A 23914-nucleotide genomic window follows, 5' to 3' on the forward strand; every position below is an offset into this window, starting at 1 on the left:
ATTTTAGGTTGTGTATCTGAGATCTTTCTTCCTTCTTTGGGAAGGTCTGGATTGCTATATACTTTCCTGTTATAGCTGCGTCCCAGAGGTTTTGGGCTGGAGTGTTATAATTTTAATTGGCTTCCATGTACTTTAATTTCCTCTTTAACTTCTTGGTTAGCCCATTAATTCTTTAGTAAGATGTTCTTCAGTCTCCTAGTATTTGTGACCTTTTCAAATTTTTTCTTGTGGTTGATTTCGAGTTTCATAGCATTGTGGTCTGAAAATATGCACAGTATGATCTTGAACTTTTTGTACTGGTTGAGGGTTGATTTGTGTCCCATTATGTGATCTATTCTGGAGAATGTTCCATGTGCCCTGGAGAAGAATGTGTATTTTGCTGCTTTAGGATGAATGTTCTGAATGTATCTGTTAAGTCCATCTGGTCCAGTGTGTCATTCAAAGCCATTGTTTCCTTGTTGATTTTCTGTTTAGATGATCTTTCCATTGCTGTAAGTGGGGTGTTGAAGTCCCCTACTATGATGGTATTATTATCAATGAGTTTCTTTATGTTTGTGATTAACTGTTTCATATATATGGATGCTTTCAAATTTGGAGCATAAATGTTTACAATTGTTAGGTCTTCTTGGTGGATAGACCCCTTAATGATTATATAATGCCCTTCTTCATCTCATGATGCAGTCTTTATTTTAAAGTCTAGATTGTCTGATATAAGTTTGGCTACTCTGGCTTTCTTTGACAACCATTAGCATGATAGATGGTTCTCCATCCCCTTACTTTCAATCTGAAGGTGACTTTAGGTCTAAAGTGGGTCTCTTGTAAAGAGCATATAGGTGGATTTGTTTTCTTATCCACTCTGTTACCCTATGTCTTTTGATTGGAGCATTTAGTCATTGACGTTTCAGTAAGTACTGAAAGATATGAATTTATTGCCATCATGTCGCTTGTAGAATTGGAGTTTCTGGTGGTGTTCTCTGGTACTTTCTAGTGTTTGTTGCTCTTGGTCTTTTTGTTTTGCTTTCTTTTTGTTGTTTTTTTTCCATCTTTTCTCCCCTCAGAGTGTCCCCCTTAAAATTTCTTGTAGGGCTGACTTAGTGGTCACGAACTTCTTTAATTTTTGTTTGGGAAACTTTTTGTCTCTCTTTCTATTTTGAATGATAGCCTTGCTAGATAAAGAATTCTTGGCTGTGTATTCTTCTGATTCAGCACATTGACTATATCCTGCCACTCCTTTCTGGCCTGCCAAGTTTCTGTGGATAGGTCTGCTGCAAACCTGAACTGTCTTCTGTTGCAGGTTAAGGACTTTTTTTTCCCTTGCTGCTTTCATGATTCTTTCTTTGCCTGAGTGTTTTGTGAATTTGACTATGATATGCCTTGTTGATGGTTGGTTTTTGTTGAATCTAATGGGAGTCCTCTGTGCTTCCTGGACTTTGATGTCTGTGTCTTTCCCCACATTAGGAAAGTTTTCTTTTGTGATTTGCTCACATAACTCTTCTACCCCTTTTTCTCTCTCTTTGTCTTCTGGGACCCCTATGATTCTGATGTTGTTCCTTTTTTAATGAGTCACTGATTTCTCTAATTGTTAAATCATGCTCTTTTGCCTTAGGCTCCCTCTTTTTTTCTGCTTCAGTATTGTCCATAAGATTGTCCTGTATATCGTTGATTTGCTGCTCTGCCTTATCCATCCTTGCCGTCGTATCATCCATTAGAGATTACAGCTCAGGTATAGCATTTTTTATTTCATCCTGACTACATTTTGCTTCTTTTATCTCCACAGAAGGGGATTCTAATCTATTTTCAAACCCAGCTAGTATTCTTATTATCATGATTCTAAATTCTGGAACAGACATATTGCTTGTATCTGTGTGGATTAAGTCCTTGGCTGTCATTTCTTCATGCTCTTTATTTTGGGCTGAATTCCTTCATTTCATCATTTTGAAGGAAGAAAAGGAATTAATAAGGTAAAAAAATTAAAATAAAAAATTAAAAACAGCACACACTCACAAAATAAAATAAATGATGCTAAATCCTAGGTTTGTTTTGGTCTGGTTGATGAAAGGAGCTTGCTAGATTAGAGAAAAAGGGGACAAAAAAATGGAAAACGTTTGAAAATTTGAAAAAAGGTATACAATGAAATAGAATAAAATGAAATGATGGAAGTAAAATAAAATTTGAAAAATTTACAAAAATTAATATAGTAGAAAAAATTAAACAAAAATATTTGTAATAAAAATTCAAAGTAAAAATATTTTTTTTCTCTTTCTATATTCAAGAAAAAGAAAAGAAATGAAAAAGAAAAGAAATAGATGGACCAGCCAACATACTAAAATATGATTGAGATTACATCATTTTCCCCTAGAAGTCAAACTATGAAGGACTTTATAGTTGTAAACTAAGCAGGTGGAGAGACTTGTGTTCCTATAGTGACGTTGGCCCAGTTGGGCAGGCTTAGTGTAATGGGTCCATTCTCCGCTAGATGGCACTGCTTAGCTTACTGGGGTGGATTGTTTTGGTGCTTGTAGGAGTGTATGCACATGCGTGGGAGTGGTGAAAATGGCGTCACCCAGGTACCCAGTCTCTAGTACTGGAACTCTGTTCTCCCCATCTGTCCTTTGTCTCTGGCTTCCATCCACTCCCTGCTTTTACACTGTCCGTAACCAAACCATTAGGTTGCCAGGAGGCACCTCCCTCCCAAGTTTTATCTCAGATGTGGCTGTGTTTCCAAACCCCTCACTTCTGAGGGACTGTGGCTTTGACCCGCCCAGATCCTCTGGGGGAGGGTCTCACCAAGCAATGGCTGGTGCTGGCCACACCCAGGAACATTCCAGGGATAGCACTGCTGCTGATGCCCAGAAACTGCCCAGAAACTGCCAGCCCGACCCAGAAAAAGCTCATGTAATCATCTAGCAGCAACGTTTCAGGGATTATGGTAAATCACAACACGCATCTGGCACCAATCTTCACCTTTAATTTCCTTATTCCAGCACCAGCTAATGTGGTTCTTCTCTCAGGTCTTTGCCTCTACCAAATGTCCTCCAAGCAGGGGGTGTGTCCCAAGGACCCCTGGAGCTCACTCTGCTCCTGGGTTTTCCCCCTTCCCACCAGAGCACCACCAGGTATCGAACTATGGAGTTTCAGACTCAGTGCTCACCCTATTTATAGAGTCTTAATGGATTTAAACCCTGTCCTTTCTCCTTTCTCCCTTCTCCCTTTTTTGATTGGTCCCTTTGGCTGTTTCCACTTTTCCACTTTCTCTCTGGTTGCTTTTGCAGGGCAGGGGGAGGGGGTGATTTCCCGAACTCTCCCCATCCCTGTCTCTGTCCTCTCTCTGCAAGCAAAAACAGCTCCTTGCCCTCAGTGTGTCCCTCTCCCCCACAGTTCACTTCTCTGTGCCGTGTACCTGCTGAGTTCTGTGGTTCAGGTTGTACAGATTGTTGTGTTAATCGTCAAATCAGTTTTCTAGGTGTGCAGGACGGTTTAGTGTTGATCTGGCTGTATTTTGTGGATGGGAGACGCAAAAAAAAAACTTACATGCTCTTCTGCCATCTTGGCCCCTCCCCTCATTGTGGTTTTGATTTACATTTTCCTGATGCTGAGTGATGTTGAGCATCTTTTCATATGTCTGAAGGCCATCTGTATGTCTTCTGTCGAGAAATGTCTATTCAGATCAACTACCCATTTTAAATCAGATTTTTTTTTTTATATTGACAGTTATTTCCTGTCCCTGAAACAGTAAGGGAAGGGTTTCAGAGGAGGGGGACATTCAATCCAAATTTCAAGGGACAGATAGGGGCTCATCTACAGAACAAAGAAGAGAGGGACATTTGGAGTAGATGGAATGGAATAGAGAAAGGCACAGAGAAAGATGCTGCTGATGAAAATTAGTTTTTATGTGTGGTACAGTATGCAAGTAAAATAGTTTTAGCAACACTTTAATAAACATATTTATAAAGGATCTGCTGTGTGTCCTGACACCTTGGGAGTAAGCAAAGAACCAGAATATATCTGCAGAGGATGTCCTGTCATGATTTTCAAGGCATATGTGGTCATAGTGTTGTAAAAAGTTGCTTTCTTTCTGCTTAAAAATATTTGGTGGTTTTGCAATTAAGCTTAACTTTCAACACATACATGACTATATACTATTAAATAGAACTCAGATTCTTTAGACTACAGAAAAGGGAGTTTGTGTATTATCCCAAAACTAGCTAGAGACAGGTCAGGGAGTAACGTGTTTTAGAGAGAGCCTTCTAGCAGCTTGTAAGGATGGAATAAAGGGTAGGGGGTGAAAGGTAGGGAGACTGGAGTCAGGAAGACCAGTTAAAAGATATTACAGCTCAGAACAAGAGATGGCATGAGTCTAAATTAAGACCATGGCAGGGGGAATGGATCAAAGAGGTTAGCTATTGTTAGGGTTAGGAGAGGAAATGGAAAGAGTGTTTTCTACTATGATCTGCAGGCAGAAAACATTATACATCAAATCAAGTGCACACATATAAATTTTCTCCAAACAGTTCTTTATTAATAATGGTATCTTCTGATATTGTCACATCAGTTCTATTCTATCGTATTCTTTGAATACTGGGTGCAACCTACTGATTGATTCCATGCTGTAATTGATGAGGAAAAAGAAGCTCAGATTTGGCCATTGAGGTTGCAATAGCAAAAGGACATCAGAGTGGACACGTCTAGTGGGTTACTAGATTCATGAGTCTGGAGCTCTGGAAAGGATCTTGGACAGGACTGGGAGCCATGGTGTGGATGAGTTCATCCAGGTCTGTGCAAAGAGAAGAGAGAGAAGAACCAAGACAGTGCCCAGGGACCCTCAAAATATTAATGGTAGAAAAGGAGTCCATGAAGAAAAAGGGAAAGAGCTATCTAAGAGGTAAGAGAACTCAATAGAGAATGGGGTCATGAAGATCTAGAAAGGAGAACAGTTTGAGAAATAATAATTAACATGACCAAAAGCCAGAGTGGCCTGTATTTCTCTGAGTGAAATCAGAAATATCACAACATAATAGATTTATTTCAGATTAGTAAGCATGTATTATTTACACACTATAGGGATATGCAAGATGTTACCTCTGTTCACAGCCTCAGAATCCTTCACAGGATGGCACTTCAGGCTGCCAGTGACAGTCAACAAGTGTTGGCCCAAGGGAATGCTACAAAGTTCCCACCCTGAACTTTCCATTTGTTAACTCACTAATGCATAATCTGTAAATATGTTCCTAGGAGAAGATTTGGGGGGTACCCAAATCTAATCAAGACAGTTAAGATGTGGTTTCAGAGATGCAAGATTAGGATGTGGTTGACACTCCAAAAGCAGCAGTCTAATGGATTGCTGTGTATTCTATCTTAACAAAAAATATATATAATATTTAATTTAAAAAAGGTTAAAGAAGGTTCGATTTTTAGGTAACTGCTGGGGAGATGGAAACTAACATTTAAAGTAAAAACTAAGAATTTGTCAAAGTCCTGGTCCCTGTCTAGGAGAAAGGGAGCCAGAGCAGACAATGTGAACATATGATTATTAAGATACTGACATCCTTATTTATACTGGGTCCAGTCTGACTCTCATGTATATTCTAAGTAAGTAATTTCCCTGTTTGTAGCAGATAGTTCTACATAAGAACTATCTAAGATAGTTCTACATAAGAACTACATAAGAACAAAGTTTTCATGTTTTAGGTACACAACTGCCTTTTATTGCCACATCTTTTATCCTTACATATATTTCTTTATTCCCACTTAAATTAATATTGCCTTTATTCACTTAATCTTTGCATTCCACTCAGATCATAAGAAATAGTTAATCTATAAAATAAAACTTGAAATATAGCATGAATTGGGAGATTGAGAGGGACCCATTTCTACCACAGTTGTATTTTTCTTTTGATGTGTTGCTCAACTGCATCTATTAGCTGAAATCACTTTTGGAGATAATAGTTCGGAAGGAGAAGGCTGGGTATACATGTAGCAGAACCAACCCTAAGTGCAGATACTCCTTTTTTTATTTTTTATTTTTAAATTTTATTTAAATGTAAGTTAGTTAACATATAGTGTAATAATGGTTTTAGGAGTAGAATTTAGTGATTCATCACTTACATATAACAACCAGTGCTCATCCCAACAAATACCAACAAGTGATGGTAACACCCATCACCCATTTAGTACATCCCCCCCACCCATCTTCCCTACAGCAACCCTCAGTTTTTTCTCTATATTCAAGTCTCTTATGGTTTGTCTCCCTCTCTGTTTTTATCTTATTTTTCCTTCCCTTTCCCTATGTTAATCTCTTTTGTTTCTTAAATTATACATATGAGTGAAATCATATTGTATTTATCATTCTCTGACTGACTTATTTTGCTTAGCATAATACATTCTGGTCCCATCTGCATTGTTGCAAATGGCAAGATTTCATTCTTTTTGATTGCTGAGTAATACTCCATTGTATATATATACCACATCTTCTTTATCCATTTGTCAATTGATGGACATTTGGGCTCTTTCCATAATTTGGCTATTGTTGATAGTGCTATTATAAACATTGGGGTGCATGTGCCCCTTTGAATCAGCATTTTTGTATCTTTGGATAAATACCTCATGGTGCAATTTCTGGGTCATAGGGTAGCTAGCCCATTTTAAATTTTTTAGGAACCTCTATACTGTTTTCCAGAGTGGCTGCACCAGTTTGCATTCCCAACAATAATGCAAAAGTGTTCCCCTTTCTCTGTATCCTCGCCAACATCTGTTGTTTCCTGAATTGTTAATTTTAGTCACTCTGACTGGTGCAAGGTGGTATCTCATTATTGTTTTGATTGGTATTTCCCTGATGATGAGTGATGCTGAGCATCTTTTCATGTGTCTGTTAGCCATCTGGATGTCTTCTTTGGAAAAGTGTCTATTCATGTCTTCTGTTCATTTCTTCACTGGAATATTTGTTTTTTAGTGTTGAGTTTGATAAATTCATTATAGATTTTTGATACTAGCCATTAATCAGATATGTCAATTCCAAATATCTTCTCCCATTCTGTTGGTTGCCTTTTAGTTTTGTCGATTGTTTCCTTTACTGTGCAAAAGCTTTTTATCTTGATGAAATCCCAACAGTTTATTTTTGCTTTTGTTTCCCTTGCCTCCAGAGTCATTTCTAAAAATTTTTTTTTTCAACGTTTATTTATTTTTGGGACAGAGAGAGACAGAGCATGAACGGGGGAGGGGCAGAGAAAGAGGGAGACACAGAATCGGAAGCAGGCTCCAGGCTCTGAGCCATCAGCCCAGAGCCTGACGCGGGGCTCGAACTCACGGACCGCCAGATCGTGACCTGGCTGAAGTCGGACGCTTAACCGACTGCGCCACCCAGGCGCCCCTTCAGAGTCATTTCTAATAAGAAGTTGCTGTGGCTGAGGTCAAAGAGGTTGCTGTTTGTTTTCTCCTCTAGGATTTTGATGGTTTCCTGTCTTGCATTTGGATCTTTCATCTATTTTGAGTTTATTTTTGTGTATAGTGTAAGAAAGTGGTCCAGGCTCATTCTTCTACATGTTGTTGTCCAGTTTTCCCAACATCATTGGCTGAAAAGACCTGTTTTTCCATTGGATATTCTTTCTTGCTTTGTCAAAGATTAGTTGGCCATACATTTATGGGTCCAATCTGGGTTCTCTATTCTGTTCCATTGATCTATGTGCACCATACTGCCTTGGTGATTACAGCTTTGGAATACAGATTGAAGTCCAGAATTGTGGTACCTCCAGTTTTGGTTTTCTTTTGCAACATGATTTTAACTATCTGGGGTCTTTCCTGGTTCCATACAAATTTTAGAATTGTTTGTTCTAGTTCTGTGAAAAATGCTGGTGTTATTTTGGTAGGGATTGCAATGAATGTGTAGATTGCTTTGGACAGTAACAACATTTCAACAATATTTGTTCTTCTGATCCATGAACATGGAATGTTTTTTCATTTCTTTGTGTTTTCTTCAGTTTCTTTTATAAGCTTTCTTTAGTTTTCAGTGTATAGATCTTGTACCTGTTTGGTTAGGTTTATTCCTAGGTATTTTATGGTTTTAGGTACAATTGTAAATGGGATAAATTCCTTGATTTCTCTTTCTGCTGCTTCATTATTGGTGTATAGAAATGCAGCTGATTTCTATATGTTGATTTTATATCCTTTGATATAAATTTTCTGAATTCATGTATCAGTTCTAGCAGTTCTTTGGTGGAGTCTTTTGGGTTTTCCAAACAGAATATCATGTCATCTGCAAAGAGCAAATCCTTCCAATTTTGATATCTTCTGTTTCTTTTTGTTGTCTGATTGTTGAGGCCAGGACTTCCAACACTATGTTGTACAACAGTGGTGAGTATAGACATGCTTATTGTGTTCCTGACCTTAGAGGGAAAGCTCAGTTTTTCTCCATTAAGGATGATATTAGCTGTAGATCTTTCATATATGATCTTGAGGTATGTTCCTTCTATCCCTACTTTTTGAGGGTTTTTATCAGGAAAGGATGCTGTATTTTGTCAAATGCTTTTTTGCATCTATTGAGAGGATCATGTGGTTCTCATACTTTCTTTTATTAATGTGATATATTGATTTGTGGATGTTGAACCACCCCTGAAGCTCAAGAATAAACCCCACTTGATCATGGTGATTACTGCTTTTAATGTATTGTTGGATTCCATTTGCTAGTATCTTTTTGAGAATTTTTGCATACATGTTCATCAAGGAGATTGGTCTGTAGTTCTCCTTTTTATTGGAGTCTTTATCTGGTTTTGGAATCAAGGCAATGCTGGTCTCATAGATGACTTTGGAAGTTTTCCCTCCATTTCTATTTTGTGAAACAGCTTCAAGAGAATAGGTGTTAACTCTTCTTTAAGTGTTTGTTAGAATGCCCCTGGAAAGCCATGCAGCCTGGGACCCTTGTTTATTCAGAGATTTTTGATTATTGATTCAATTTCTTTACTGGTTATGGGTCTGTTCAAATTTTTTACTTCTTCCTGTTTCAGTTTTGGTAGGATATGTCTAGGAATTTGTCCATTTCTTCCAGATTCCCCAGTTTGTTGGCATATAATTGCTCATAATGTTCTCTTATTTTTGTTTGTATTTCTACAGTGTTGGTTGTGATCTCTCTTTGTTAAAATTTTATTTATTTATTTATTTATTCATTTATTTATTTATTTATTTATTATTTTTTTTTTAACGTTTATTTATTTTTGAGACAGAGAGAGACAGAGCATGAATGGGGGAGGGTCAGAGAGAGGGAGACACAGAATCTGAAACAGGCTCCAGGCTCTGAGCTGTCAGCACAGAGCCTGACGTGGGGCTCAAACTCATGGACCGTGAGATCACGACCTGAGCCGAAGTCGGCTGCTTAACCGACTGAGCCACCCAGGCGCCCCTATTTATTTATTTTGAGAGAGAGAAAGAGAGAGAGGAGGGGGAAAGAGAAGGAGAGACATCCCAAACAGGCTCTACATCATCAGTGCAGAGCCTGACATAGGGCTCAGACTCACAAACTGTGAGATTATGACCCGAGCAGAGATCAAGAGTTGGATGCTTAAACAACTACACCACCCAGGCACCCCTCTGCTCTTTCATTCATGATTTTATTTACTTGGGTTCTTTCCTTTTTCTTTTTGATAAATCTAGCTAAGGGTTTATCAATTTTGTTAATTCTTTCAAAGAACCAGCTCCTGGTTTTGTTGATCTGTTCTACTATTTTTCTTTTAATTTTGATATCATTGATTTCTGCTCTAATGTTTATTATTTCCCTCTTCTGCTGGTTTTGGGCTGTCTTTGATGTTCTTTTTCTAGCTTTTAAGGTGTAAGGTTATGTTGTGTATTTGAGACCTTTCTTCCTTCTTTAGGAAGCCCTGGATTGCTATATACTTCCTTTTTATGACTGCCTTTGCTGCATCCCAGAGGTTTTAGATGGTCATGTTTTCCTTTTCATTGGCTTCCATGTACTTTTTAATTTCCTCTTAAATTGTTGTTTACCCCATTCATTCTTTAGTAGGATATTCTTTAATCTCCAAGTGTTTGTGGTCTTTACAATTTTTTTCTTGTTATTGATTTCAAGTTTCATAGCATTGTGGTCTGAAAATATGCATAGTATGATATCAATATTTTTGTACTTGTTGAGGGCTGATTTGTGACCCAGTATGTGATCTATTTTGGAGAATGTTCCATGTGAACTCAAGAAGAATGTGTATTCTACTGCTTTAGGATTAAATGTTCTGAATATATCTGTTAAGTCCGTCTGCTCCAGTGTGTCATTCAAAGCCATTGTTCCCTTGTTGATTTTCTGCTTAGATGACCTTTCCATTACTATTAGTGGGGTGTTGAAGTCCCCTACTATGATGGTATTGTTACCAATGAGTTTCTTTATGTTTGTTATTAATTGATTTATATATTTGGGTGCTTTAAGTTTTGTGCATAAATATTTGTAATTGTTAGATCTTCTTGGTGGATAGACCCCTTAATGATGATATAATGCCCTTTTTCATCTCTTATTCCAGTCTTTGTTTTAAAATCTAGTTTGTCTGATATAACTATGGCTATTCTGGTTTTCCTTTGAGCTCCATTAGTATGATAGATGGTTCTCCATCCTCTTACTTTCAATCTGTGGATGTCTTTAGGTCTAAAATGAGTCTCTTGTCTATATGTAGGCAGCATATAGATGGGTCTTATTTTTTTTTATCCATTCTGATACTCTACGTCTTTTTATTGGATCACTTAGTCCATTTACATTTAGAGTGATTATTGAAAGTTAATGAATTTATTGCCATTGTGTTGCCTGTACATTTGATGTTTCTGGTGATGTTCTCTGGTCCTTTCTATTCTTTGCTGCTTTTGGTCTTTTTTGTTTTGTTTTGTCTTTTCTCCACTCAAAGAGTCCCTCTTAAAATTTCTTGCGGGGCTGATTTAGTGGTCATGAACTCCTTTATTTTTTCTTTGGGAAAAGAGAAAGGAAAAAAAGTTAAAAATTAAAAATAAAACAAACAAATAAACCAGCAAACAAAATGAAACCCAAATGAAGTTACATCCAGTTTCCCCTAGAACTGAAACTTTGCAGCACACTATAGTAAGTAAATTAATAAACAGGTGGAAGGGATTTGTGTTGGTCTTCTGGGGGATATGCCTGGAGGGTTCAGGTGGGCAGGGCTTGGTGTAGTAACTCTGTTATGCACTTAGTGGTGCTGCTTAGCTTACTGAGGTTGATACATGTGTGCACACTAGAAGTGAAAATGGCTTCACTCAGCTCCTTAGTCTCTGGTGCAGGAACCCCATGCCCTCAACCAGCCCACAATCAAGCATCCTCCTTTGTCTCAAGCTTCTGTCTGATCCTGCCTCTACCTTGTTTGCGTCCAAGCTGCCTGCCTGCCAGGTAGCACTTCCCTCCAGAGTTTTATCTCAAATGGGGCTGTGTTTCTAAACCCCACACTTCAGAAACTCCCATGGTTTTCTGGAGGACTCTCTGGGGGAGGATCTCACTGAGCAATGGCCGAATGCTGGCTTGCCCCAGAGAATGTTCCTGCTATCATGCAGTGGCAGACACCCAGAGTTTATGGCAAATCACAACATACAACTGGCACCAGGTTTTGCTGTCCTCTGGCATCTTTGTTCTAATATCATTAAACGTGGCCACTCCCTGGGGTCTGTTGGGACCTATGCCTGTGGGGAGGCCATATGGCTTCTACCAAATGCTATCCAATCAGGGAAACTGCTTCTCCCCATGTGACCCTTCAGACCATGCTGCCTATTCCTGGGGATTCACCCTACTTTTTCACCAAAGCAATGCCAGGCACTGAGCTTGAAACTTCAGACTCTGAGCTCCACTGTTTATAGAATCTTGGTGGTATTGAAACCCTCTCCTTTCTCTCCTTTAGTGATTTTGGGGAACAGATTTCTTGTTCAATCCCCTGCGAGTATTTTCCCTCTCTCTCTCTCTCTCTCCAGTTACTTTCAGGGGGAGTGCTTTTCTTGTGCAATCCCCATGCGCTGCACTCTCTGCCTTTCTCTTTCTCTGTCATTTCTCCATGAAAATGGATCCTTACCCTCTGTGGCTCTATAGCTTTTCTCTCCCCCAATTCACTTCTCCACACCGTGTACCTGCCAAATTCACTGGCTCCAATTATTCAGGATTGTTGCATTAATTCTCAGATCAATTTCCTGGGTGTTCAAAATGGTTTGATGCTGATCTAGCTGCATTTCAGGGACGAGACAAGCTCAGGGTCCCTTACTATTCCACCATCTTAACTCCCCCGGGCAGACATTCCTAAAAGAATGGGGAGGAATTAATGATCACATAGTGGCTCCATAGGACTGGCATACTCCCATTAGGGGAAAATTTGTTTGTATATTTTATTTCCAGCTGTGAGGTTGGGTTTACATTTACCATGACTTGGCCTCTCTAATGAGTTGTGTTTTTTTTAATGTTTATTTATTTTTTGAGGTGGGGGGGCATGAGTGGGGGAGGGGCAGAGAGAGAGGGAGACAAGAATCTGAAGCAGGCTCCAGGCTCCAAGCTGTCAGCATAGAACCCGACCACGGGCTTGAACCTACAGACTGTGAGATCATGACCTGAGCAGAAGTCAACACTTAACCTACTGAGGCACCCAGGCACACCCCCTTTTTTTCTTTTCCCTCTCTGATGGATTTGATCAGCAGATTTAAGTTAAAAACAAAAACAAAAAAATCTCAAACTTTGGCTGCATTTACTGCTTATTTGTATTGATAAATCTCAGGTCCTTTGGTGGGGGAACTAATATCTACCGAGATTGTGCCTCCCTCAATTCAATATTTATTGACTCCTACTATATGCCAGGCATTGTCCTGTATAAGCAATGAATACATTAAAATCTCTATTTAATAATCCCTGTTAAGTTGAATTCAATTATTTAGAAGTTATGCTGTGTGGAAATTGATTATGATATGACTTAGCCCCCAAAATGGGATATAAAATGGTATATTATATATGATGTCAGCTCAGCTCAGTGAATTTATATACATTCATAAGCAAGAGAAAAGCCCATTTCTGGTATAAGCTTAAATTTGCCTCTTTCTTTATGCCTGCTTATGAAAATCAAATATCTCCCATTGCAGTCATTCCTGAACTAGATTCCAAAAGGGAAATTTGAGGGGTTGGAGAATTTAGTACATCGTCCTTTTTGCTTAAAAGTTATTTTTTTTAAGCAAGCCTATGCTTGGTACAAAACTAATACACACACACACACACACACACACACACACACACACACACGGATATTCTCGATGTGTATCAATGTGTGTGGGTGTGTTTGGGGTCTTTCCCCTAATACTTTAAGGTCGGATACATCTGCATGAAATCCCCAAGGGATAAAAGGGAGGGAGATGCATTAGTGAGTGATCTAATTAGTTTACTTTTCTATAAAAACTCCGTCCTGGACAGTTAGCGATCTCTTTCATTCAGCACGAAGATCTAGAGGTTTCTTTATTCACTCTGAACACGTGAACACCTCCAGAAAAAACTCAAGCTCACCATTTTGCCATTTGCTTGATCTTTTCTTTACAATGTGCCTCAGGAAGGGTAGATGAAAAATTTGAAATATAGTAATAACCCCAAGTCATTTCTGTTTCTTATTACATTGTCTCTTCATCCCACCACATTATTTTTTCAAAGGATCCCCAAGATGCCATCCCCAGAGGAACCATGCTGGCCATTTTCATCACCACTGTTGCCTACATAGGAGTTGCTATTTGTGTAGGTAAGTTGTATGTCTTTGGTGTAAGAATTCCAGAATTACAAGGAGTCTAGTCCTTTCATGTCCAGTGGGCTTTCAATGGATCATAAGTAGAAAGTTTTTTTTAAAGACAACATTTTTATTCCCCTCTGGATGCTCTAGGGGTTTGAATGCAATTAAGCTATAATATAGGTGTCTCGGGGTCAGGGCTAGGATAGAGTTAATAAGATTGTCATTCTGCCTGAACACAAAGAGAATCCAATTTAGCTACTCTAGGTGATAATCCCCCCTGCCAAAGATGTTTTGCACCCACCCAGCACCCACCTCCCTTGTCTTGGGAGGGAGGTGAGAAACAGCCAGAGAGAAGCCAAAAGAAAACAAGACAAAAACAAAAAGGCTTAGGAAAATATGAAAGATCTAGAATTGATGACTGTATCTCCTCCTTGCACTAACTGTCCCTAATATGGAAATGTCACTGTCACTAGTTGGCAGGAAATCAGAACAAGACCCAGCTGCCAGCAGTGTGGGTGGCCAGCCCCCACCATTGCTCAGTGAACAGAAAATATGTGAATGCACCTGCTGTTCCTAAGCTGACTTTCATTCCACCTGGTGCCTGCAGCCACACCTCCTCCTGGTTGGGGGTCACTTCATGCTTATACCATAGTAGGAGAGGAAGCAATGTGGAACATTCAGAGAAGAAAACTCTTTTCTGTGCACTGCACAGAATATAGTTCCCCACTGCAGAATCCCGGATGACCATTTTGCTGAAGGGCACATCCCAGTAGTCCTCTACTTAAAGGAAATTGGGGAACTGCATTAATCTTACTTTGGTTTGTGGAGAAAAAAGCAAAACAGTTAACTTAGATTCTTGCTCCTCTCACTGTCTCTTATTTGAGGAAAATGGATAATGTTAGCTATATTGCTGTGGCATTTTCAAGTTTAGTTACATGTAAAGAGATTTTATTCCAATACTTTAGAAAATTGACACATTTTTAAATGACATTGAAATCACCTTAAGTTAAATTTCCCAAATGGTTTTCTATCTCACATGAAGTAAAAATGAAGGAATGAGTAAAGTTATAGACCTGATTTCAGAGAATCTTTCAGTTTTTGCCTGGGGCAGAAAATCTGTTTCTATGCTTTTCCCTGGAGAGGAGGACAGTCATGAGGTCTATACCCTGTCATTAGTTATGGTTCATGGCTTGGCTTCACTGAAATTTGGGGAGTTGTATAATGCAGAAGCCAAAATATATGATTCAGAAAAGTCAGCTCAACATAAAAGAACAAAGCATAAAGGTAAAATCTAGAATGGATAGTTTTGCTTGGTAACCAACATCCATGATTTCAACTGTTTAAGCAGTCCTGTCATGTTATGTTTACTGTGGTGGGGAGAGAATGGGCCCTTGTATGAATTGCATCACCAGAGAAAGATTACCACCTGACAGGGTACCTGTCACTGAGACCTCTCTTGAAGTTAATAGCAAGGGATGATGACTCCTACTGGCTGGAGTTGGAATTGCAAAGTGAACAGTTTCATTGGTTGGGATTTAGTTTGCAAAACATGTATCCTTCAGGTGGTTCAGAAAAGTTTCTACGTATATCCCATGTATAGTCATATATTTCAATAATTCTATCAAATACATAGTGGCAGAGATTATAGTTATAAAATTCCTAAGGAAAGTCAGTGATTAAAATATCTATCAAGAATCTTTAAAAAGTTCATAACTCCATTTCTAGGAATCTACCCTAGAGAAATGTGTTGAAATATGGAAGGAAATTTTGTGTACAAAGGTGTTCATCATAGGTGTTCATTCATACATAGAATAGGTGTTTATAGTAGAAAATAACAGAAATACCAAAATGTATAAAAATAATGGAATACACTGATATTTGATAGAATATTATTTGACCATTAATAGTACCAAGGAAATCTTAATATTTTATCCCCCATTTCTTTATTATTTAAACCATTAAAATTCTATATAAAGTAGAATTATAGCTATGTTTAAATAATTATGAAAGGACTATCATTAGTTGAAAACAAGGGCTCAGGGGCGCCTGGGTGGCGCAGTCGGTTGAGCGTCCGACTTCAGCCAGGTCACGATCTCGCGGTCCGTGAGTTCGAGCCCCGCGTCGGGCTCTGGGCTGATGGCTCAGAGCCTGGAGCCTGTTTCCGATTCTGTGTCTCCCTCTCTCTCTGCCCCTCCCCCGTTCATGCTCTGTCTCTCTCTGTCGCAAAAATAAATAAACGTTGAAAAAAAAAATTTTAAAAAGGAAACAAGGTCTCAGTTCTCTTAATTACCGAAATCAATAATGCTACCCCTTGGTTCTCTCACCGTTGAGAAAATAAATCCTTCTACCTGCAAAACACCTGATCAGTAGTACCAAACCAGATATATGAATCGAATACATATTATGTGCAAAGCATTGCCATGTGCATTTCAGAAAGTAATAGGGTTCCAACCCCCAAGTGTCTTAAAGAGGTAGGTGAAAGCTTGGACTTAAAGCACCCAAGGCAGTGGAAGTGGCAGCTTGTTAGAGACAGGGGGCGCTCTCAAGCCTCTGAGAATGGGAACCTCCAGGTACCTGATCCCAGAATGACAAGAGAGGATGGCAATGGACCTGCTCAGACTCAAAGTAAACTATGATTTCAGAAGAAAACCTTATAGGGGGCAGAACACTTAAAAAGAAATGACAAGCCATGGTTGTTTCCCCAGGAGCCTGTGTGGTCCGAGATGCCACTGGAAGCATGAATGACACAATCATTTCTGGGATGAACTGCAATGGTTCAGCAGCCTGTGGGTTGGGCTACGATTTCTCAAGATGTCGGCATGAACCATGTCAATATGGGCTGATGAACAATTTCCAGGTTTGAATGACCAAAAAAAAAAAAAAAGTTGATTGCTATTTTCATTTGTAGAATGTCATGTGGAGTATAATGAAACTTCTGACTTTGCAAATGATTGATTGTGGATCCATTTGAATTCAGCAAGGAACCATTCATGAGTGAGGGAAGGGAACCCTATAGGCATTATGTAGTGGCAAATCCTGTGGTTACGTTTACTGTGGCGGGAAGAGAATGGGCCCTTGTATGAATTGCATCACCAGAGAAAGATTACCACCTGACATTATGCATCTTCCAGTCAATTATGAAAGATTCCATGGCGGGGAGAAGGAGAGACTTAGATAGTTAGCACTTGGAATGCACGTTGTGCATGGACTTCAGTTTAGGAAAGGGCCCCAATGTGGTCCTGGAGTGCCTGGAAAACAAGGCCAAGAAGGAAATTGTGAGTGGCAAAAGGGGAGGTAAATGAGGGGGGAGGAAGAAGGGAAGTTGGGAAAGCTGCAGAACTTGAAACATCAATTTGTCTGAATGATTGGTGAGCAGAGGGAGAGGCAAATTTGTCTTGAAGGCTTCATTCGTACATTTTAACAACCAACAAAGAGAAATTAACTCAGTTGAAGTCATTATTCCAAAATATGCCTTAAATTGACAGAATCTCATCATGTCTAAGATCTAAAATTATATTTAATGATCACAGAGAAAGCAAATGTTTCAAAAGCTTCTATGTGCAGGAAGAACAAGAAAGTCTAAAGCTTTTTGGAAGACCAGTAAACAACTGAGCCCTCCCCAAAACTTATTTAAATACCAGTTCCTACTGGATAGGATTTCCCATTGTCCAGGAAACATATGCCCAAAAAGACAGGGGTAATGTTGTCAAAGTCCTTGAAATCATTTCCTTATTTATTCTTTCCAGTATCTTCTGGATGTATTGTGGTGAGCATTTCTTATTGTTATAAACAATGACAACAAAATGGCCATGTCCATTTTGAAAAAAAACAAATATTGAGGAACTCGAGAATGAAGCAGGGGCGGGGGGCAATCTGGTTAGAAGCAATTAATTTGTAAAGGAGATTCCAAATCACAGAAAGTAGAAAGGGAAGCGTTTGCATAAAATTTTGACTTTCTTTTTTAATTGTGTGATGGATGAGTCTCCTTACTGGAATGTCTTTTCTCAAGGTCATGAGCATGGTGTCAGGGTTTGGCCCCCTCATCACTGCTGGCATCTTTTCTGCAACGCTGTCCTCAGCCCTGGCCTCTCTCGTCAGCGCACCCAAAGTGTTCCAGGTGATACAAGCACAAGAGCATGTTCCTCTCCCTACGTCTGTTTCCACTAAACTTGGATCAAGCTGAAATACTCATTCTCACGAGCAATCATCTTCCATCATTTTCTGAAACAGTTTAACGTTTGCATCTGGCTCAAATGCTGTCTGCCACATAGTCAAGATCGATTCAAATAATATAAAGAATGACAAACTGCAGTGTTAACTTGTGCCTATATCATGTACCACTTCATCTTTCCCCAAATCTTCTTGTTTGAATCACCTAGGGAAAATGACTGTGCATAGATATAAATGATGAATATCTCCTCTTCTTTTCCATTAGGCACTGTGCAAGGACAACATCTACAAAGCCCTGCAGTTCTTTGCAAAGGGATATGGGAAAAACAATGAACCCCTGAGAGGATACATTCTCACTTTTGTTATAGCCATGGCCTTCATTCTTATTGGTTTGTAGTTTTCTCTTGCTTCCTGAAAGCCAAGGAATTCTTCTGATTACTGTTAGGGTTTTCTTTTTAGCTTGACGAATTGCCTGTTTTATGTTTAATATCCCAATTCATATAATTGGAGTCTGTCTAATCCAAGGAATCCTTGTGTGTAGAGAGCATTCGAGGACTTGAGGTAGACTTTGAATCTTCTTTGAATCTGAATGTTGGAAATCCATCCAACCAAATGCAAGAGAATCCTTCCTCCAAGCTCCCTGATATTGTGTAATTCCAGAGTCTTCCCCAGGTGCCACTTGTCTCCACCTCTCCTGGTTTGGCAGCTAGCTGGAGAATTGAAGTGTCATTTTCAAAATATGGTCCATTGACCACTTATATCAGAATCCGAATCACCTGGGGTTTGTTAATGTGCCAGTTTTTGAGACCCAACCCCAGAATTAGAATCAGTGTCTCTGGGGATAAGGAATCTGCATGTTTACAAGTTCCTCAGGAGATTTGTAGACGACTAAGGTTTGAGAACCACTTACCCAGACTGTAATCTCGGCTTCCTCTCCAAAGTGATATAGGAACAGCTGCACAATCTTGGAGAGGCACATTCATCAACTTTAGCCTGCACGTTCCTCGTTCCTCCCTAAGGTGCTACCATTGCTGGTGAGCCTATCAGAGGAAAAGAAGCCAAAAGCAAGGCCATGATAACTGTGCCTAGAAGGGCAGAGCCTTCCTCAGCACAGTGGCACTAAACAATAAAGGCCCCTCATCATCACATGAACTCAGGAAGTGACTGTAATTCCTGAATCCTCATAAGATTTCTACAAGGTTGAAGAGGTAGAAAATATGACTGTCTGTGTTTTTTAGATTTTTAAAAGATTAAATAAAAAGTGATTATTTACAGAAAAGCTTCCATTCTATAACTTAAGCATAACACCTCAAATCATTGCCCTATAATGCATTTATGTGATCGAATAGCCCAAGTGTTAGAAAATTGTATAAATTAAATAATATCCTTAAAAATCACTGAGAACAGTGTAGACTAGCTTCATGGCACAAACTTCATGGCAGCCATTTTTGCCTATTCCTTGCTGGCATCTATGGTCTAGAATCACACCCAGATGCTACCTGTATTTGCATCACTGTGGTTGACAGATTAATGATAATGTCTCTGAATTATTTCCTATATCATACAGTAAACAATTCAGCTAGGATTAAATCATACTGGATATTTAGGTACTGGGGTAAAAATTTTCTGGCACACCTTGAGAGGTAGAACTCTCTAGAAATGTTTAAAAGTGGGGGGGGGGCAGCAAATGACTAGCAAGAGTTGAGAGTCAAGAAGAGTAAGTTGGGTATAGAGATTTCCAATTGGGTATTGCTGGTGCCCTGGTATTTAATCTGTCACACTGCAGAGCTTAGTGACACAGGAGAAAAATAATTTCTCCTTGTATCCACAGCAGACAAAGAATAGAAGATATGGTACCTCTGGACTACCTACAGGGGAGTTTATCATCTGCCCAGTCCCCAAACCCTCTACCCACGCCCACTTGAATTACAGGTCTTGCCGATTGTCTATTTTCTCATTGGTAGGTTTTCTTGTATCTTACTTTGTGGAAACCCCGGCTGAAAAAATATTTTTAAATGAATGCAACCCCAAAGAAAAATCACTAACTTCTTAAACTTTGACAAATGCTAGCTATGTTTTCAATTTCCAAATAAAGTCAAGCTTCCAGGCTGTGACAGCTGTTCAGCCCCTGGTCTCATCACTCATATGTACATGCTCACTTCTGCTTCATTCACAGCGGAACTGAACACCATCGCCCCCATCATCTCCAACTTTTTCCTGGCCTCATATGCACTTATTAATTTCTCCTGCTTCCATGCCTCTTATGCCAAATCTCCGGGTAAGTTGACTTTTCGTAACTAAAATAAGCCTAAGAAGGCAGTTAGTTTGTCTCAATAAGATGAAATAAGTCAGTGAAAAGTGCTCAATCTGTGTTTATGTATTTCCTTATATCCTAGTGGGCAGCGTAATCCACTTTATTTTGGTGAGTTGGGGGGTGACTTCTGAAATAGAAAAAGAATCATTTGAGCAATGGCCTTTTTGACCAACCGTAAAGTCAATTTTCTCCTGCAGCAATAAATTATTCATTGCAAGAGAAACCACATTTATTTCAGCAGTAGAAAAACACCACTATTTATTTCCAGGGTGAAAGTGACCACAGAAGTGGAATAAATGTATATATTTGAAACTTCCTTACTATCAATTTGTTTCCTGCCCATGGTGCAGAAGAGAAGGATGAGTAGTTCCCATAATTACCTGCTGAGTACAGTCGATGCAGATTCGTATTGAAACCAGTGGCATCCCTGCCCTCCTCAGACTGTGGTTGAAAGTGGTGCAAAATTTCACGCCAAAGAACCTTCCCTGTCTAGTCACCTCTCACCTCTTCCTTGCTTTCATTCACTATTAGAATTCCTTCTACCTTTCCACCAGAATAGATACTCGTCACAATTGACCTTCAGAAAGTTCTTCACCACGAGAGCCTTTATCAGGGATGTAAACACATTTCCACTCTATTAGGGCCTGCTGTGATCACAAGCTTCCTTTGCAAAACCTGCTGCCAATAAGACAAAATATGGACAGAAGGGGAGCCTTCGTCCACTCAAGGCCACTGGGCTTCAGAGGACAACTGAGGAACTTTTGTTTCTGTTGTGTTGTCTTCTTTTAAACAGAGAACAGAAAGTTCTAGTCAGTGAATACAACAAGTATAGAAATGTGTGCCTCCATGCCATGTTATGTTCATCTTTGAAAAGCAAGGTGAAATCATAGAGATGGGAAGGGGAAAGAGTGGAAAAGGAAGGAGTGAAAGAGGAAGAAAGAAAAAGAGAGAGGGGAAAAAAAACACAGAGACACATGGATACACAAACCCACAAAATGACACACACACTGCCTCTGCCACACACAAACACACACACACACACACACACACACACACACACACACACACACACACACACACGTGCGCGCGCTCACATACAGCCAGACTTGGAAAAATAAAGGCATTTCCAGGGATGTTCTCAATGTGCTATTTCCATCTGGTGGCCATTTCAGAAATTGCTCCTGAAGACTTTGAAGGCTCTGTTGTGTTTTGGCAACTCCAAATTTAATATGTATTTCACCCATAGACCAAATGCCCTTCAAATCAGAACTTCCCTAGCTGACCATACTGTCTTCCAGCTTCTTCACTGCAAGGAACATGGGAAACTCCCATGCATATATGAACCATGAGAAATATTTTCACTGTAAAATGTAAAACATTAATGCATCAGATTTAAAAAGCTATTACAGAAAAACTTCTCCCTTTTTCTCATAGATTATTATTTCTGAAAGGGCAATCACTATCCTCTTAACATAAAGAAGGTAAAGACAGAGCTATCAGGAAGTTACTGGCTTGACTTTTGATGAAGCTCTACCTTCTCCATAGGAACAATAAGCCCGTTGTCTTAACCTCCTCTTTCTTGGGCCACCAAGGAGTGTCTCTCCCTCCTCCCCACTAGACCCTGCTCTTTTCATCTCTCCTGCCTCCTTTTAACTCCTGATGGCATAGATATCAGAGGCTTAAGATTTCATAGTTTGGGAAGACAATTGGGGCATGCTGGAAATACAAAGAGGCCATGAGTAACACATTTTTTATATTTATAGCATTCTTATTTACTATACCTTCATAGGCCAGGAACCCAAGGTCACAGAAAACTAATAACAGAATTGGGAACTTGACCTAAAAGTTCTGATTTTCATGCTAGGAAAAACTGTTGCCTGCAGCTAAAAAATTTTTTAAGTTTATTTTTGAGAGAAAGACAGAGAATTCAAGTGGGGGGAGGGGCAGAGAGAGAGGGAGACAGAATCTGAAACAGGCTCTGCGCTGTCAGGGCAGAGCCTGACGTGGGGCTTGAACCCATGAACCGTGAGATCAACACCTGAGCCAAAGGCGGATGTTCAACCTGCACCCCCAAGCTGCATTCTAATCATATGTAGTGGTATAAAGTAATAGTGTGAAAGTTTTTCTTATGCACTGAGATTTTTTATTTCAGGATGGAGACCTGCATATGGAATTTACAACATGTGGGTATCTCTTTTTGGAGCTGTTTTGTGCTGTGCAGTCATGTTTGTTATCAACTGGTGGGCAGCTGTCATCACCTATGTCATTGAGTTCTTCCTCTATATATACGTGACTTATAAGAAACCAGGTAAGATAAGGACTGTACAGGAGGGTGTTTCAAAAGCACTCCCTAACTAACCATTCATTCAACAAATGTTTATTGAGCACCTCCTATGTGCTTAGGTGTGCTATGTGAACAGTGGATATTAAAAATATAACATAATAGTTAACCATATATACCATATATACCAAGCACTCCTTGAATCCTCACAATGATGCTGTATATCAGGTATCATTAGACCCATTTCACAGATGAAGAAACTGAAGTTCAAACAGTTGACCGTTTGTCAAGGTGACAGGATGAGCTAGAGCTGACATTTTGAGTAGAGTGTATGATACCAAACCCCATTATATCACCTTCTAAGAATCCTGCTAAATAAGATATAGTCCCTACCCTCAAGGAGTTCACTGACCCTCATGCAAGCAAGTAACCATAATACTATATAGGAAGTACCATGCGATGACATGAGCGAACTACTGAGAAAAGGAGAGGGAGCGATTAGTTCTGATTAGGGTTGTCCAGGAAGACTCTTCTGGTTCGTGGCTTGCATTCCCAGGACTAACACTCAGTAGGCACTTAATAAATATTTGTTAAATGAACAAATCAGACAGAGTCAGGGAAGATTATTCTGGGCAGAAGGAAAAGCATGAGTGAAGTTAGGAGGCATGCAGGGACATGGCTCAAGACCTGTAACACAGATGGAGTTCTTGGGTGCTAAGGAGAAGGGGCAGAGGAGTAGCTTGGGCCAGATAAATACAAAACATAATGTCATGCTAGGGATTCAGTGAGCAACAAGAAGCTGCCATAGATCATTCAATTAGAGCTGAACTTTGGGTGTTAACTTCTGAATCAACGAGAAGGATAGGCTGAAGCTGGGAGAAGCTAGAGAGCAGAGTGTGGTAAAGAGAGGCCTAGTCTCGGGAGCCAGATGGCCCCCAGCCACCTTCCTATGTCCCCTACCTGTACTGCACAAGGAAAGTAGAGAGGCAGTAACGAGCTTAGAGGGATTTGTTTGCTGTTTTCTTTACTACTTTACGCATCAGGCATAATTTACATATGGTAAGATACATCCCCTTTAGATGTACAGTCTATAGGTTTTGACAGATTTACACAGTCTTGTAACCACCACCACAATCAAGACAGAGGACATTTCCATCATCAGCCAAAGTTCCTTCACACTTGTGTATTCGATCTCTTCCCCCCCTGACTCAGCCCCTAGTAACCACTGTTCTGATTTTGGTTGCTATAGCTTTGCCTTTTCAGAGTATTACATAGAATGATGCATTTTGTAGCCTTGTGTATGCTTCCTTTCACTTGACAGGATGTTTTTAGATTCATCCATGTTATTGCATGTGTAAGTGGATTGTTCATGTATGTTGAGTAGTAGTTCGTTGTATGAATATATCTGAAAAATTTAAGAACTGC

General features: G+C 39.5%; 1 protein-coding gene across 6 annotated transcripts in view; it reads left to right on the plus strand.

Annotated features, from left to right (window-relative positions):
• SLC12A1 (solute carrier family 12 member 1) overlaps positions 1-23914 on the plus strand; it is a 109225-nt gene that overhangs the window by 38799 nt on the left and 46512 nt on the right. For all 6 annotated transcript variants that reach the window (XM_086710624.1, XM_086710628.1, XM_025918975.2 and 3 more), the window contains 6 exons: positions 13652-13736; positions 16430-16581; positions 17734-17841; positions 18160-18283; positions 20071-20172; positions 22361-22516. In XM_086710624.1, the coding sequence (XP_086566750.1) occupies positions 13652-13736; positions 16430-16581; positions 17734-17841; positions 18160-18283; positions 20071-20172; positions 22361-22516 (727 nt within the window). The remainder of the gene's footprint in view (positions 1-13651; positions 13737-16429; positions 16582-17733; positions 17842-18159; positions 18284-20070; positions 20173-22360; positions 22517-23914) is intronic.

The sequence above is a fragment of the Puma concolor genome, chromosome B3, assembly GCF_028749965.1.
Source record: "Puma concolor isolate L17-30 chromosome B3, mPumCon1.1.hap2, whole genome shotgun sequence".
NCBI lineage: Eukaryota > Metazoa > Chordata > Mammalia > Carnivora > Felidae > Puma > Puma concolor.